Source organism: Cherax quadricarinatus, chromosome 52 (genome assembly GCF_038502225.1).
Source record: "Cherax quadricarinatus isolate ZL_2023a chromosome 52, ASM3850222v1, whole genome shotgun sequence".
NCBI lineage: Eukaryota > Metazoa > Arthropoda > Malacostraca > Decapoda > Parastacidae > Cherax > Cherax quadricarinatus.
The window spans coordinates 25,612,421-25,631,205 of record NC_091343.1 but is presented as its reverse complement, the minus strand read 5'-3'; the positions used below and the strand labels follow the sequence as shown (position 1 = coordinate 25,631,205).

General features: G+C 39.1%; 1 protein-coding gene across 8 annotated transcripts in view; it reads right to left on the bottom strand.

Annotated features, from left to right (window-relative positions):
• The window catches only part of l(2)k01209 (lethal (2) k01209), a 268,161-nt gene that overhangs the window by 248,301 nt on the left and 1,075 nt on the right, over positions 1 to 18,785 (bottom strand). For 7 of the 8 annotated variants that reach the window (XM_070096203.1, XM_070096201.1, XM_070096202.1 and 4 more), the window contains exon 2: positions 8,943 to 9,073. In XM_070096203.1, coding sequence (XP_069952304.1) covers positions 8,943 to 9,073 — 131 coding nt within the window. Of the gene's footprint in view, positions 1 to 8,942; positions 9,074 to 17,917; positions 18,304 to 18,785 lie in introns of those variants that run through there. The other variant, XM_070096207.1, reaches the window with a different exon arrangement.

The following is an 18,785-nucleotide window of genomic DNA, read 5'->3' as shown; positions in this document are numbered from 1 at the left end:
TTTACGGAAATGTTAAAGAGGCGCCAAAAACAGAAGACTGTAGACAGTTATTTTGTGAGACAGGGGTCCAGTGGCTCTCAAGCTGGTCCTAGTGGCATTAAAAGACAGAGAAGGGAAGTAACCCCAGAGAGGGCTTTACCTGAAGTCCTCATGGAGGGGGATTCTCCTTCCAAACACTAACCCCAACTCCCTCTCTCCTTTTCCCTATCTTCCAGATGCCATCACCAATCTTCAATAAAGGTAAGTAAAAATGTTATTTTATATGTATTACTATACATAATTAAAAACTATAATATTTGTTGTATGTAAAACTGTAATTAATCTCTATAAAATGCATTTTTTGTGTGAATATTTTTAGGTTTCTGGAACGGATTAATTGTATTTCCATTATTTCTTATGGGAAATATTGCTTGGAATTTTAGACATTTCTAATTTAGAACTAGCTCCTGGAACAGATTAAGTTCGATTTTTGAGGTTCCACTGTACTGAACTATATAATAATGTCTTAACACTACTATTTCACGATCTACTAGAGATACATTCCACAAAAGGGTCATGGACTAAAATTTTATGGATACAAAACTGAAGGTTAAAGAAAAAATGGAGGATGCAGTCTGGGCCTGTGGTCACTTGGTTAACTGGTTATGCAACAGACAATTTACAAGCAGCAGGTAGTAGATCTGGTAGCAGCTTGTGCATCATGAGCATTTTTTTTTTTTTTTCAACAAGTCGGCCGTCTCCCACCGACAGAGGGTGACCCAAAAAGAAAGAAAATCCCCAAAAACAAAATACTTTCATCATCATTCAATACTTTCACCTCACTCACACACATAATCACTGTTTTTGCAGAGGTGCTCAGAACACAACAGCTTAGAAGCATATATGTATAAAGATACACAACATATCCCTCCGAACTGCTAATATCCCGAACCCCTCCTTTAGAGTGCAGGCATTGTACTTCCCATTTCCAGGACTCAACAAGTCGGCCGTCTCCCACCGACGCAGGGTGACCCAAAAAGAAAGAAAATCCCCAAAAACAAAATACTTTCATCATCATTCAACACTTTTACCTCACTCACACATAATCACTGTTTTTGCAGAGGTGCTCAGAACACAACAGCTTAGAAGCATATATGTATAAAGATACACAACATATCCCTCCAAACTGCTAATATCCTGAGCCCCTCCTTTAGAGTGCAGGCATATTACTTCCCATATCCAGGACTCAAGTCCAGCTATATAAAAATAACAGGTTTCCCTGAATCCTTTCACTAAATATTACCCTGCTCATACTCCAACAAATCGTCAGGTCCCAAATACCATTCGTCTCCATTCACTCCTATCGAACACGTTCATGCACGCCTGCTGGAAGTCCAAGCCCCTCGCCCACAGAACCTCCCTTACCCTTCCTTCCAACCTTTTCGAGAATGACCCCAACCCCACCTTCCTTCTCCTGAAGATTTAAATGCTCTCCATGTCATTCTACTTTGATCCATTCTCTCTAAATGACCAAACCACCTCAACAACCCCTCTTCAGCCCTCTGACTAATACTTTTATTAACTTCACACCTTCTCCTAATTTCCACACTCCGAATTTTCTGCATAATATTTACACCACACATTCCCCTTAAACAGGACATCTCCACTGCCACCAACCGCCTCCTTGCTGCTGCATTCACAACCCAAGCTTCACACCCATATAAGAGTGTTGGTACTACTATACTTTCTTACATTCCCTTCTTTGCCTCCACAGAAAACGTTTTTTTGACTCTACATATACCTCAATGCACCACTCACCTTTTTTCCCTCATCAATTCTATGATTAACCTCATCCTTCACGAATCCATCCGCTGACACATCAACTCCCAAGTATCTGAAAACATTAACTTCTTCCATACTCCTCCTCCCCAATTTGATATCCAATTTTTCTTTATCTAAATCAATTGATACCCTCATCACCTTACTCTTTTCTATGTTCACTTTCAACTTTCTACCTTTACACACACTCCCAAACTCATCCACTAACCTTTGCAATTTTTCTTTAGAATCTCCCATAAACACAGTATCATCAGCAAAAAGTAACTGTGTCAATTCCCATTTTGTATTTGATTCCCCATAATTTAATCCCACCCCTCTCCCAAACACCCTAGCATTTACTTCTTTTACAACCCCCATCTATAAATATATTGAACAACCATGGTGACATTACACATCCCTAAGACATACTTTTACCGGGAAGTAGTCTCCCTCTCTTCTACACACCCTAACCTGAGCCTCACTATCCTCATAAAAACTGTTTACAGCATTTAGTAACTTACCACCTATTCCATATACTTGCAACATCTGCCACATTGCTCCCCTATCCACTCTATCATATGCCTTTTCTAAATCCATAAATGCAATAAAAACTTCCCTACTTTTATCTAAATACTGTTCACATATATGTTTCAATGTAAACACTTGATCTACACATCCCCTACCCACTCTGAAACCTCCTTGCTCATCCGCAATCCTACATTCTGTCTTACCTCTAATTCTTTCAATAATAACCTTACCGTACACTTTTCCTGGTATACTCAGTAAACTTATTCCTCTATAATTTTTACAATCTCTTTTGTCTCCCTTCCCTTTATATAAAGGGACTATACATGTTCTTCGCCAATCCCTAGGTACCTTCCCCTCTTTCATACATTTATTAAACAAAAGTACCAACCACTCCAACACTATATCCCCCCCTGCTTTTAACATTTCTGTCATGATCCCATCAGTTCCAGCTGCTTTACCCCCTTTCATTCTACGTAATGCCTCGCGTACCTCCCCCACACTTACATTCTGCTCTTCTTCACTCCTAAAAGATGGTATACCTCCCTGGCCAGTGCATGAAATTACCGCCTCCCTTTCTTCCTCAACATTTAAAAGCTCCTCAAAATATTCTCGCCATCTACCTAATACCTCTCTCTCCCCATCTACTAACTCCTCTACTCTGTTTTTAACGGACAAATCCATACGTTCCCTAGGCTTTCTTAACTTGTTTAACTCACTCCAAAATTTTTTCTTATTTTCATTAAAATTTCTTGACAGTGCCTCTCCCACTCTATCATCTGCTCTCCTTTTGCACTCTCTCACCACTCTCTTCACCTTTCTTTTACTCTCCATATACTCTGCTCTTCTTATAACACTTCTGCTTTGTAAAAACCTCTCATAAGCTAACTTTTTCTCTTTTATCACACCCTTTACTTCATCATTCCACCAATCACTCCTCTTTCCTCCTGCCCCCACCCTCCTATAACCACAAACTTCTGCCCCACATTCTAATACTGCATTTTTAAAACTCATCCAACCCTCTTCAACCCCCCCCACTACTCATCTTTGCACTAGACCACCTTTCTGCCAATAGTCGCTTATATCTCACCCGAACTTCCTCCTCCCTTAGTTTATACACTTTCACTTCCCTCCTACTTGTTGTTGCCACCTTCCTCTTATTCCATCTACCTCTTACTCCAACTGTAGCTACAACTAAATAATGATCCGATATATCAGTTGCCCCTCTATAAACATGTACATCCTGGAGTCTACCCATTAACCTTTTATCCACCAATACATAATCTAACAAGCTACTTTCATTACGTGCTACATCATACCTTGTATATTTATTTATCCTCTTTTTCATAAAATATGTATTACTTATTACCAAATCTCTTTCTACACATAGCTCAATTAAAGGCTCCCCATTTACATTTACCCCTGGCACCCCAAATTTAACTACTACTCCCTCCACAACATTTTTACCCACTTTAGCATTGAAATCCCCAACCACAAGTACTCTCACACTTGGTTCAAAACTCCCCATGCATTCACTCAACATTTCCCAAAATCTCTCTCTCTCCTCTACACTTCTCTCTTCTCCAGGTGCATATACGCTTACTATAACCCACTTTTCACATCCAACCTTTATTTTACTACATATAATCCTGGAATACATTTATAGTCCCTCTTTTCCTGCCATATCTTATTTTCAACATTATTGCTACTCCTTCTTTAGCTCTAACTCTATTTGAAACCCCTGACCTAATCCCATTTATTCCTCTCCACTGAAACTCTCCCACCCCTTTCAGCTTTGTTTCACTTAAAGCATAAATAACTGCATAAATAACATAGTAATACCTAAGTGAACTCACATTTTGAAACATTGGCTTTCCATAATGCCATAATACAGCCAGGGATTTGCAGATCCAAGAACCCAGCTATTGTTATTGAGCAGTTGGTTATCAAACATAACTTGCACATAACCAAATTCACAGATGCAAAAGTTGCAGATTGCAACAGAGTACAATATTACAGGAAACCCTCATATAAAGCAAAAATACATGGAGTTTTTGTCTACAGGTTATTGAAAAAGTGCATCCTTTTAACCCTTTCAGGGTCCAAAGCCAAAATCTGAAGGGGTGTCCCAGTGTCCAACAAATTTTGAAAAAAAAAAAAAAAAATTATTTTTTCTTACAGAATTAACCCTTAAACTGTCCAAACAGATCTATGTTCACACGCGTAGTGCTCCAAAAGTAGATCTACGTCTTTTTACATATTTTCAATTACATGTATAACAAAAAAAAGTAGATGAAAGTTTTTTGTACACGTTTTCAAATGTAAAAAAAAAAAAAATCTACATTTTTTTACATACTTCCAAATGTTGAAAAAAACGTAGATCTACGTTCGGACAGTTTAAGGGTTAAAGATAATAATTTTGTTAATAAAACAAAAAAAAATTCTGATCAGTACTTACCGAGATACAGCGGTGGGAAGTTGACCCAAGATGACCGGGTGGCGGCAACATCAGTGACTTCCGCAAAATCACATTATTTTAAGTTTTTTATACTTTTTTCTTTTCTATTTTTTTTTCTTTTTCTAGTAACATTTGTGGCCTGTGAGACCAATATAATGTATATTGTATAAGTGTACACTCATTGTATTCAACACAATAACTGCACTAATTTGTTTATCATTATATGGCTTACAAAACTTGTTTACAAGTTTATTGTAAACAAAACAATGAAAATATTAGTGCGGTTATTGTGTTGAATACAACACTACCATATAGTACCATATGGTACAATGGTGCCATAGGGTGCAATGGTACCATATGGTACAATGGTACCATATGGTAGAATATGGTACAATGGCACCATATGATACAATGGTACCATATGGTGCAATGGTACCTTATGGTACCATATGGTACATTGTACCATATGGTACATTGTACAATATGGTACATTGTACAATATGGTACATTGTACTGTATGGTACTGTTGTATTCAACACAATAAACACACTAATATTTTCATCATTATTTCATTTACAATAATTGTTTACAACAAAAATATGTAAAAATGTTGTACAAAAGTAATGTTCTATTATATACATATTTACAAATGTATAGTCACTCGACATGTTCCTTGAGGTTGATAACAAAGCGTTTTGTCTTGGAAACTGCTGAGTCACTAGCTAGCTTGCATCGTCACTCACTCTGTCTTGGCTGGTGCCTCGTGGCATCAACATCTCCAAATGACCATATGGTATATGGTATTATACGTTACAGCGTACCATATGGTACATTGTACTATATGGTATAGGGTACAATATGGTACAGGATACCATATGGTGCAGGGTACCATATGGTGCAGGGTACCATATGGTGCAGGGTACCATATGGTGCAGGACACCATATGGTACAAATAGAGAGATCCCTATGGAAATAAGTCACCCTGACTTTTCTGGGTTATCCTAGGATTTTATACATATGCTGCTATGTATGATAATCTATGTAACTGTATTTGTGTACACCTGAATAAACTTATTCAAGCACATGTGGCATCGTAAGTTTATTTAGGTATACACAAATAAAGTTACATAGATTATCATACATAGCAGCATATGTTTGGAGAACCTAGGATAACCAAAAAAAGTCAGACAGACTTACTTCCATTAGGGTCCCTGTATCTTGTACCATATGGTACAATGTACCATATGGTATATACCATATGGTATAATGTACCATATGGTACAATGTACTATATGGTACATTGTACCATATGATACCATTGTATGACATGGCACCATTGCACCATATGGTACAATGGTGCCATGTACCATATGGTACCATTGTACCATATGGTACAATGGTACCATATGGTTCAGAACCATGGAATTCCTCTTCAGATCCACTTCCATCAATCTTAGAACTGTAGGTTGTGAAGAGGAGTGTCAGAATTCGCCAGGAGAGTGAGTGGGGAGTGAGAGCTTCCTTGCTGCCAGGCATCATGAACAAAGCTACTTTGGCGGCGTTCCCACAATGCCATGCAGGCGTCCAGATTTTTTCTATAGTGTGCACACTAACCAGCCAGACCTATTCTCTCAGATGTAGGCCTACCAGCCTTCTTGTGCTAAATTTGACGCCGCTAGAATTTTGGCGTAGATCTACGGTTTGGACCCTCAATGTAAAGCTGTAGATCTACGGCACAGACCCTGAAAGGGTTAAATAGTCTTGAATAAACTTGATAGTTTGCTCTCTAAGTGTGGAAGCATCAACTTATGTGGAAAATCTTGGTAGTTTGTGCCATGGATTTTTTTCCCCTCTCCAACCCAGGCTGGGCTTAAGGTCTAGAGTTTGGAAAGGCACTGCCACAATACCACTTACAGTTGCTGTCAGTATATTTATTATAAGACTTAGGATGTTTCTACAATACCATCTCATCATTGGATATTAACCACGATGCATAAGAGAACACTGCATTAACATCTGTGGTCCTAGACTTTTTAAACACCTTACCAGAAAATATCAGAAACAATCAGAACAAACATTATTTAGAAGTCTTCACAAGGAAACCTGACAAGCACCTCTGCCAAGTGACAGATCAACCGTGCTGCAATAAATGTGTGGGCAAGCATACTGCCAGCAATACCAGCTTGGTTGACCAGGCAAGCACCAGAGAAGCCTAACCCAGGGCTGGGCTGCAAAAATAGGAAAATTCTCAAAACCCATGAGAGGTACCCAGAGAAACACTAGCAATACTGGAGGTGCTAAGAAGAATGAACCTATGATAGCATTTAAGAAAATGTTAATTTCAGATGTGCATGATGTAGACTGCCTGCACTTTCTGTCCAAGAGAATCCACCATCCATACAATTAGAGACAATGAGAAGAAAATAAAAATGTGTGATTGTGACCAGGTGAAAAAATGCCAGAGGTCAATGCAGCAAGGTAAAACAGACTAGAAATGCATTACAACATACCTGAGTACTCCAGCACAATCATCAACTACTGACATTTCATCCACATCAACACAAGAACCATCTACCTCAGCCCAACAAGGCCACATCAGCCCTCACCAAACACTTTAATATTAGCAAGCAATGACAACTAGCTTCCAGGGTAAGATGTAATGAAGTACAAGTAGAATATTTAAAAATACAGTAGGGCCCCACTTATACAGCAGGTTAGGTTCCAAGCTACTGCCGGAGAGCAGAACGCCATTTCTTCCACTTATAAAAGGATATAAATGCCAGATAACAAATTTACACTAACATATATTAAATTAGCAATAGAACTAGGCATTAAAACAATAAAAAGTAGAATACACACACATTACACCCATTACTTACCTTAAAATATTTGTAGTCTTAATGTAGGGTGAGAGGTGAGTCATATTTATTTGTAGGAAGTCAGGTTTGGGAAGTATGGTAGTCAGCCAGGTCAGCCCAGCCCACCCCACCCCACCCACACATAATATACTATGACATTTAAAGCACCCCAGAGCAATAAAATACATATACAGTACATTCATTAATTATCTTAAAATATTTGTAGTCTTAATGTAGGGTGAGAGGTGAGTCATATTTATTTGTATGAAGTCAGGTGTAGGAAGTATGGTAACCAGCCAGGGAAGCCCACCCCACCACACCCACACATAATGCAAACAGATGAATGCGTCTGGTTTTGTTTCATACATTTGTATTATACCATAAGACAAACACTTTAGATTGTGTACAAGTTGTGTCTCCATGCTGATACAGTAGAATAAATAAAGAGGAACACTCTCATTCTCATGTAACACCATTTTTAGAAGAAATGACGCTCTGAGTGAAGGCATACATTACCCCCAGTAATATTATAGTGTACGCATTTTCTCTGATGTTGGACTAGAGAAAACGATATTCTTGCCATCACTCCAACAAGTCGCCTGGCTGTATTAATGTTAATTTATTCTACTGTGGGGTGTATTAATCATGTTTATATGTTACGTAGCATGTTTATTACGTACATAATTTTGAAAAAATATCATAGCTGGATTAATGGAAATGTCTATATTAATGTAATATACAACATTTATTGCAAGATTATTATTATTAATATCGCATCAAGAGTAGAGACTCCTGGTGATTTTAATGTGTTCCTGCACACCAGCACAGTGTGTAAGTATATTTAGATATAAGTACACATAAGTATAATTATCAGAGTACATATAAAATATGCAATAACTTTAAGACACTTGAAATTTTAGAGTTTCCAGACATAATAGATGTGCTCACAGAGAATGTAAACAAACCAGATGGGGCATGCCGTATTAGGAAGACAGGGAGCCATATAGTGAGTTTTGGTCGTAATTTGAAATTGCTGTATTAGCAGAACACCATAAGGTAAAATGCCGTAAAGTAGGGCCCTACAGTAACAGCAAATTTAGAGGGCTGTAAAATACACGTATAACACTATTTTCCCAAGTACTTTTTTCACTTCATATATTGCTATTTTCCATTAGGTGGTGAATTTAAGGAATTTATCCTTCCCTGTTTATGAAAGGATTTAATGTAGTATTTAATTTTAAGTAACTGGGATAATGCATCATTCTGATGTAAATTTATACATTTTTGGTAATTATAAACTTTACCTTGCGTGGGAGTCTGCTGTGGGCCAGTTGATGGAGGACGTGGAGTAGTGGGCTGACTGCTTTCCATCTCCCCAGCTTCTGTGATTGATTCATCCTCCTCCATCTGGGGCACCACAATATCTTCTCCTCCACTGTACAGGTAAAAGGGTTAAAGGCCTTGAAAATGGCCCTGCATATTCAAATTATGCTAAGAAATCTAAACAAAATGTTCTAAACATCTCAAGGTTAATTCCCTTCCCCAAAAAATTACATTCAGTAACAAATTCGCAAATGCTTTGAGATAGGCCGGCCATTTTCTAATACAGGTCAGCCATCACTAATCCGGCATCAATGGGACCTGAAGTATGCCAGATTAGTGAGTTTGTCGGATTACAGAATGGTTAGTTTAGAATACCCATAACTGACCTATCAATAGAGGCTCCTTCTGCTACATCTTCCTCATTTTCATAACTGCTTTCTCCTCCACTGGCTTGCTGCTGTGGATTTACAACCATCTGCACAATTTCTGAGTCAGTATAATGATGAAATTTGAGTCAATATAATGATTTGAGTCAACATAATGATGAAATTTGAAATTATGCTAGTCGAAATTAGTGCCAGATTACTGATGGAACTGGATAACTGATTAGCGATGGCCAACCTGTACTGTATGTATGTACGCATATACGTACAGTGGAAACCCGAAAATCGGCCGCTGTGTTTATCAGCCGAATCGTAATTAGGCCGGTTTTGGGGCAAAATTTTGCTCCGTATTTTGGCCAGTGCCTCACATATCGGCCACATTAGACGCATCAGCCCACCTCCCGCCTGGACGCCGCATGTAGGTGAGTCAGTCTCCCTGTGTCTCTCGGTGAATGAGCATATACTCCGAGCATTCATCCAAACATTTCCTTAAAATTCATTGGTTTTTGTGCTTGTTTATTAAGTGCGATTGTGAAATAAGCCACCATGAGCCCAAAGAAAGTTCCTAGTAAAGTTCCTTTGGTAAAGAAAGTGAGAAACACGATGGAATTTAAGAAAGAAGTTATTGAAAATACGAGAGTGGTGTGCGGGTGCTGGAACTTGCCAGGATGTATGGGAAATCCAAATCAACAATCACTTCCATCCTGGCAAAGAAAGAACAAATCAAGGAAGCTGATGTGGCGAAAGGGGTAAACATGTTAACGAAAAAGAGATCACAAACAATGGAAGATGTGGAAAAGTTGTTGTTGCTGTGGATCAGCGAAAAACAGTTAGAGGGAGATAGTGTTTCAGAGACGATCATTTGTGAGAAGGCAAGGCAGTTGCATGCGGATCTCGTAAAGAAAATAGTACCTGGAACTAGTGCTGACGTTAGTGAAAATAAGGTCAGCAGAGGATTTCAAAGTGAAGCCTTTACTGGTGTATCACTCTGAAAATCCCAGAGTGTTCAAGAAAAACAATGTCATCAAGAGTAAATTGTGTGCGATGTGGTAAGCTAATCATAAGACATGGGTCATGAGGCAACTTTTCATTGACTGGGTCCATGAAGTGTTTGGACCGAGTGTGAAAAAATACCCCCAGGAAAATAAATTGCCACTCAAGTGCCTCCTGGTAATGGACAATGCTCCTGCTCATCCTTCAAACTTGGTAGAGGAATTGTCTAGGGATTTCAGTTTTATAACAATGAAGTTCTTGTCTCCTAACACCACTCTTCTCATCCAGCCCATGTACCAGCAGGTCATTTCTAACTTCAAAACACTCTACACAAAAGCGGTGTTTCAAAGGTGCTTTGAAGTGACCTCAGACACTGATTTGACCCTAAGAGAGTTCTGGAGTGACTTCCAGGATTTTAAACTCTTCGTGGAGAAAACTGTGGCCAGAATGTGTCCTTGAGAAGGATTTTGAAGGATTTGAGGCTGACCCTGATGACCCTACACCTGTTGTGGAATCTACTGTGTGTTTGGGGAAGTCCATGGGGTTGGACATGAGTGGCGAGGATGTGGAAGAGTCGGTGGAGGACCACAGGGAAGAGCTAACCACTGAAGAGCTGCAACATCTTCAACTGGAACAGCAACAAACCACAGCTGAGGAACTTGCTTCAGAGGAAGAGGAAGAGAGAGGGAAGGAGGTGACTTCTTCAAAGATTAAGAAGATTTGTGCAATGTGGAGTAGGGTGCAAGCTTTTGCTGAGAAATATCACCCTGACTAAGCTGAAACAAACCATATCTGCAACATCTTCAGTGACAAAACCTCAACCCTCTTCAGGCAAATCTTAAAGAGGCACCAGAAACAGCCCTCTCTGGACAGCTTTTGTGTGCAACAGGGGTCCAGTGACTCTCAAGCCGGTCCTAGTGCCATTAAAAGACAAAATAGGGAAGCAACCCTAGAGAGGGACTTGATACCTGAAGGCATTATGGAGGGGGATTTCCTTTACAAACACTAACCTCTCCTCTTCCTGTCTTCCATACGCCAACAAGTCTTCAATACTGGTATGTAATAATGATTTAAATGTCATTGTTTTGTCTATGTAAGACTATAGTTAAACTTTACAAAATGTATTTTTTTATTATTATTTTTGGGTGTCTGGAACGCATTAATTGTACAGTGGAACCTCGCCTAACGAACGCATCGCATAACGTTAAATCCGCCTAGTGATACATTTTAACGCAAAAATTTTGCCTCAGCTAGCGCTAAAAAACTCGCTCAACGCGGTTCGTTCGAGACGCGTCCACATGCAGCCTGAGCCCACCTCACTTGTTCCGTGGGTGCCAGTGTTTACAAGCCAGCCACCATGGTCGCATCTCTCAAGCGATCATATGTGAAAAGGCTAGGAAGTTGCATGAGGATTTAATTAGAAAAATGCCAGCAACTAGTGGTGATATGAGTGAATTTAAGGCCAGCAAAGGTTGGTTTGAGAGATTTAAGAATCATAGTGGCATACATAGTGTGATAAGGCATAGTGAGGCTGCCAGTTTGGAGCAAAAAGCAGCTGAAAAATATGTGCAGGAATTCAAGGAGTACATAGACAGTGAAGAATTAAAACCTGAACAAGTGTTTAATTGTGACACTGACAATGTTGTGAAACACTTTAGGAATGTCATAAAGGAACGGGAGGTACAGGCCTCTATGGACAGATATGCTGTGCGACAGAGGTCCAGTGACTCTCAAGCTGGTCCTAGTGGGATTAAAAGAAGAAGGGAAGTAACCCCAAAAAAGGACTTGCCACCTCAAGTCCTAATGGAAGGGGATTCCCCTTCTAAACACTAACACCATCAACACTCTCCCCTCCTCCCATCCCATCAATCATCACCAGGTCTTCAATAAAGGTAAGTGTCATGTAACTGTGCATGTCTTCTTCAGTTTGTGTGTATTAAAATTAATATTTCATGTGGTAAAACCTTTTTTTTTCAATACTTTTGGGTGTCTTGCACGGATTAATTTGATTTCCATTATTTCTTATGGGGAAAATTAACTCAACTAACAATAATTTCGATTAACGATGAGCTCTCAGGAACGGATTAATATTGCTGGTCGAGGGTCCACTGTATATATGTATATATATATGCAAAACAACCACTCTGAAAGAATAGAGAAATTCCAAGCGCTTTCGTGACTACTCACATTATCAAGGAAATAGTTCCTTGATAATGTGAGTAGTCACGAAAGCACTTGGAATTTCTCTATTCTTTCAGAGTGGTTGTTTTGCATATTCTGAAATCACCTGTTTACTGTGATCTTATTACATGCATATATATATATATATATATATATATATATATATATATATATATATATATATATATAAATATACATAAATACATATATACATATAAATATATATAAATATATATAAATATATATAAATATATATATATATATATATATATATATAAATATATATATATATAAATATATAAAAAAATATATATAAATTATATATATATAAATATATATAAAAATATATATAAATATATATAAAATATATATATATATATATATATATATATATATATGTATACATATATATATGTATCTATATATATATAATATATATATATATATATATGCAAAACAACCACTCTGAAAAAATAGAGAAATTCCAAGCGCTTTCGTGACTACTCACATTATCAAGGAACTATGAAAGTAAAGCATCCAAGGAAGCTATATAAGGGGTCTGGTCGGCACCTCACTATCAGATCCCACAACGGTTTAAACACGTGACGCGCGGCGAGCCAACTTGGAAAGGTCCTTGGCACAACTCACCCCACAAACTATTCTACCCAAGAAATAAGAAATTTTAAAGATTATTTGCCCAGTGTATTATTAAATTCTTCCCAAATTCTATTAATTATAAATGGATCTAATTTATATAAACCAAAGGAAATATTCATATTATTGTCAAAACTGCTTTTTATGAAACAAGATTCAATTATATTCCTGTCGACCATGGACTTCCTTGATACTACTTTCTCAACTTTTTGAAAATCAATTGGATGGTTAAAATCTCTTACATGAATAAATAGAGCATTGGAATCTTGTCCAGTTCTAATGCTATATTTATGTTGTTTTAATCTTAGTTCGAGATTTTTACCAGTTTGACCGTAATAAACTTTATCGCAAATTTTACAAGGAATCTTATAGACACATCCATCAGCATTTTGGGGGGAATTCTTTATCAAAAGTTTTTTTACTGTATCGAGATTTTTGAATACAACTTTAATATTAAAAGTCTTAAGAAGAGAAGGCATATCAACCAAGTTTTCATGGTAAGGGAGAACCAACATATTTTTATTTGAATAAGGCTGGTTGTCCCTTTTTGGATTGTAAAAAGTATTTCTGGCAATTTTAAAAGATTTATCAATTACATTTCTTGGGTATTTTAAATCATTACCTATTTCATAAATTTTGGATATTTCCTCATCTATGAACCCAAGAAATGTAATTGATAAATCTTTTAAAATTGCCAGAAATACTTTTTACAATCCTTTATGACATTCCTAAAGTGTTTCACAACATTGTCAGTGTCACCATTAAACACTTGTTCAGGTTTCAGTCCTTCACTGTCTATGTACTCCTTGAATTCCTGCACATATTTTTCATCTGCTTTTTGGTCCAAACTGGCAGCCTCACCATGCCTTATCACACTATGTATGCCACTACGATTCTTAAATCTCTCAAACCAACCTTTTCTGGCCTTAAATTCACTCACATCACCACTAGTTGCTGGCATTTTTCTAATTAAATCGTCATGCAACTTCCTAGCCTTTTCACATATGATCGCTTGAGAGATGCTATCTCCTGCTATCTGTTTCATTTATCCATACCAATAACAGTCTCTCAACATCTTCTATCACTTGCGATCTCAGTTTCGAAAACATAGTTGCACCTTTGGCAAGAACAGCTTCCTTGATTGCCGTTTTCTTGGCCACAATAGTAGCGATGGTTGATTGGGGTTTTGTGTACAGCCTGGCCAGCTCGGAGACATGCACTCCATTTTCATACTTAGCAATGATCTCTTTCTTCATATCCATAGTAATTCTCACCCTTTTTGCTGTAGGGTTGGCACTAGAAGCTTTCTTGGGGCCCATGGTGACTTATTTTGCAGGTGCAATCACTAAAAAGGCTGTGATAATATGAAATGTTCCGATTGTATGCTTGGAAGCGACCGCGGTGGCTGGCTGGCTTGTAAACACTGGCCAGAAGTGGACGTGTCTCAGACGGGACGAATACATGTAGTGTTGGTCTAGTTTTTTAGCGCTAATCGAGGCAAAATTTTTGCGGTAAAATGTATCGCTAGTCAGACTTATCGTTAATCGATGCCATCGCTGGTCGAGGGTCCACTGTACAGTGGACCCTCAACCAATGACGGCATCGACTAACGCCAAAATCGACCAATGGCGCACTTTGGCGTCAAAAAGTTGGCTCTACCAACGGCAAAAAGTTTGTCTAAAGGCTTTCGTCCCGAACATGTCCATGCAGCCGGAGCGCAGCCTGAGTGGGCCCAGCCACTCCAAGACTCCACGTAAAGCCAGTGTTTACAAGCCATTTCGGTCGATCTCACGTGTACCTGCGATAATTTTTGTATTATTCCAGTGTTTTTAGTGCTTGTAACCGCTAAATAAACCACCATGGGCCCCAAGAAAGCTTCTAGTGCCAAGCCTGTGGTAAAAATGGTGAGAATTACAATGGAAATGAAGAAAGAGATCATTGAAAAATATGCAAGTGGAGTGCATATGTCCAAGTTGGAAAGGCTATATAACAAACCCCATTCAACCATCACTACTATCTTGGTGAACAGAAAGGCAATCAAGTAAGCTGTTGTTGCAAAAGGTGCAAGTATGTTTTCAAAACGGAGACAGCAAATAATTGAAGAGGTGGAGAGACTGTTGTTGGTGTGGATAAACGAAAAACAATTATCAGGAAATAGCGTTTCTCAGTCAATAATATGTGAAAACGCAAGGCAGTTGCATTATGATCTCATTAAGAAAATGCCTGCAAATAGTGATGATATTGATGAATTTAAGGCCAGCAAAGGCTGGTTTGAGAGATTTAAGAATCGTAGTGTATACCCAGTGTGATAAGGCGTGGTGAGGCTGCCAGTTCACACAAAAAAGCGGCTGAAAAATGTTGTGCAGGACTTTAAGGAGTACACAGAGACTGAAAACTTAAAAAACCCCAACAAGTGTTTAATTGTGACAAAACAGGCCTGTTTTGGAAGAAAATGCCAAACAGGACCTACATTACTCAGGAGGAAAAAGCATTCCCAGGACACAAGCCTATGAAAGACAGGCTCACACTTATGTTATGCAGTAATGCTTATGGTGATTGCAAAGTATCACTCTGTATCGTGTATCACTCTGAAACTCCCAGTGCTCAGGAAAAACAATATCATCAAGGTTAATTTGTGTGTGATGTGGAAATCAAATAGGAATGCATGGGTCACTAGGGAAATTTTCCTGGAGTGGTTTTATGGTGTGTTTGGCCCCACAGTGAAAAATTACCTCCTGGAAAAGAAATTGTCACTCAAGTGCCTCCTGGTAATGGACAATGCTCCTGCTCATCCTCACGACTTGGAACAGCAAATTGTGGGGGAGTTTAGCTTCATAAAAGTTAAGTTTTTGCCTCCTAATACAACTCCTTTCCTCCAGCCCATGGACCAGCATGTGATTTCAAACTTCAAAAAACTCTACACAAAAGCAGTGTTTCAAAAGTGCTTTGAAGTGACCTTAGACACTCAATTGACCCTAAGAGAGTTTTGGAAAGATCGCTTCAATATCCTCAGTTGCATAAACCTTACAGGTAAGGCTTGGGAGGGAGTGACTTGCAGGACTTTGAACTCTGCTTGGAGGAAACTGTGGCCACAATGTGTACAAGAGAGGGATTTTGAAGGGCTTGGGGCTAACCCTCAGGAGCCTATGCCAGTTGTTGAATCAACTGTGTCATTGGGGAAGTCCATGGGGTTGGAGGTTTGTGGCGAGGATGTGGAAGAGTTGGTGCAGAACGACAATGAAGAACTAACCACTGCAGAGCTGCAAGAGCTTGAGGTGCAACAGTAACAGATCACAGCTCAGGAATGTGCTTCAGAGCAGGAGGAAGAGAGACGGAGGAAGTTGCCTTCATCAAGGATTAAGGAAATGTGTACAATGTTTACAAAGGTGCAAGTATTTATGGATGAATTTTATCCTGTCACAGCTGTTGCAAGCCATATTGGCAACATGTACAAAGACACTCTTGTGTCCCATTTTAGGGAAATCCAAAGGGCACATGAGAAACAGAGCTCTCTGGACAGATATTTTGTCCGACAGGGGTCCAGTGATTCTCAAGCTGGTCCTGGTGGCAATAAAAAACCAATAAGGGAAGTAACCCCACCAAAGGACTTGGTACCTTTAGTCTTTATGGAAGGGGATTCCCCTTCCAAAAAATAGAACACCTGAATCTCCCCTGCTGCTGGCACATCATTCATCAACAACTCCACAATAAAGGTAAGTGGCATTTAATTATTGTTTATTTTGCATGTACCATTCGTTTCTGCATAGGGAAATGTATATTTCATGTAAAAGAAAATTATTTTGTTTAATACTTTTGGGTGTCTGGAATGGATTAATTTTATCTCCATTATTTCTTATGGTGAAATTTAATTTAACAGCTAATTCGCCTAAAAGCTAGCTCTCTGGAATGGATTAAAGCCGTTGGTCAAGGGTCCACTGTATATCAATAACAACACTGCGACTAGCCGAGGGCTCAAACTCGTGTTTTTTAGCCTGCCTCATGGCGAGCGAAAATCACATGACACTCTAACCCACAGGACCACCCAGTTCTACAAAGATCATGCACCCAACAGACCTAGGTGTTGTACCATGATCCAAGGACATACGATGGTGTTGTTATTGATTAAATACCACTCGTTCGTGGTTACAATATGATATACATATATGGCTTGTGGAGGTTAGTACACCAAACGGGGAGTAGAATGAAGTTAGGTCTGAGGCACCCACACCACTGTATGTCCTCGGATCACAGTACAACACCTAGCTCTGCAGGGTGCGTGAACCTTGTAGGATTGGGTGGTCCTGTGGATTAGAGCATTGTGTGATTTTTGCTCACCATGAGGTGGGCCAAAACAACATACCATCACTGTTCTATCATAGAATCACTGTCCCCTCATCTCATATCATTACTGTTCCATCATACCATCAGTCAATACATGCCATCACTGACCCATCATGAAGTCACTGTTCCCTAATAACATCACTATCCCCTCATACCATCACTCCCCATATGCCATCAGTACCCCCTCATACTGTCACTGTCACCTCATTCCATCACTGTCCTCTTGTACCATCACTGTCCTTATATACTATCACTCCCTTCATGCCATCAGTCCCCCCATATTATCACTGTCCTCTTACCCTCACCCCTTTCATGCCTTTGTTGTCCCCTCATACCAGCACCATGGGCACAATAAAAGAATATTATTATCAATATCCATGGTTTTAGACTATTCTATATCTTACCAGAAGATATCATAAATACTTCCAAGACAAGTGAAGAAGTCTTCAAGAAGAAACTGCACAAGTACATCCACCAAGTGCCAGATCAACCATGCTGTGATGAATATGTGGGCCAGCAGGCTGCCGGCAGCAACAGCCTGGTTAACCAGAGAACTACCTGACCCAGGGCCCGGCTCCAGAAGCACAAAAAACTCTCGAAACTTAAAGGTACATCACTGTCCCCCCCTCAGTGTTACTGTCACCTCGTACCATCACCATCTCACATTTCAGTTTATCACTGTCCCTTCATATTTCAGTCTACCATCATCCCCTCAGTGTCACTATCCCCTCAAAGTGTCACTGTCCCCTTATACCATCACTGTCTCCTTATCCCACAGCTCAATTGCTAGCACCCTCAATTCACACGTTGAGGTCTACGGTTTGATCCCCGATACAGGTGGAAGCATTAGGACACGTTTCCTTAAGACACCTGCTACTCCTGTTCACTTAGCAGTAAAATAGGTACCTGGGTGTGGGTTGCATCCTGAGGGAAAAATTGACCTAATTTGCCCAAAATGCTCTACATAACAAGGGACTTTCTATATAGTAGTAGTATGTCTTTGATATCAGATAGGCCTGTATACACTGCACATGTACTTGTAGAAATAGAGATTATTATTATTATTATTGTCAGTGTCCCCTCATACAAACACCATCCCCTCATAACATCACTGTCCCCTCATAACATCACTGTCACCTCATACCATCATTACCCCCTCATAACATCACATCACTGTCCCCTAATACAATCACTACTCCCTAAGATAAGACTTTGTTTGGATTTTTAACCCCAGAGGGTTAGCCAGCCAGGATAACCCAAGAAAGACAGTGC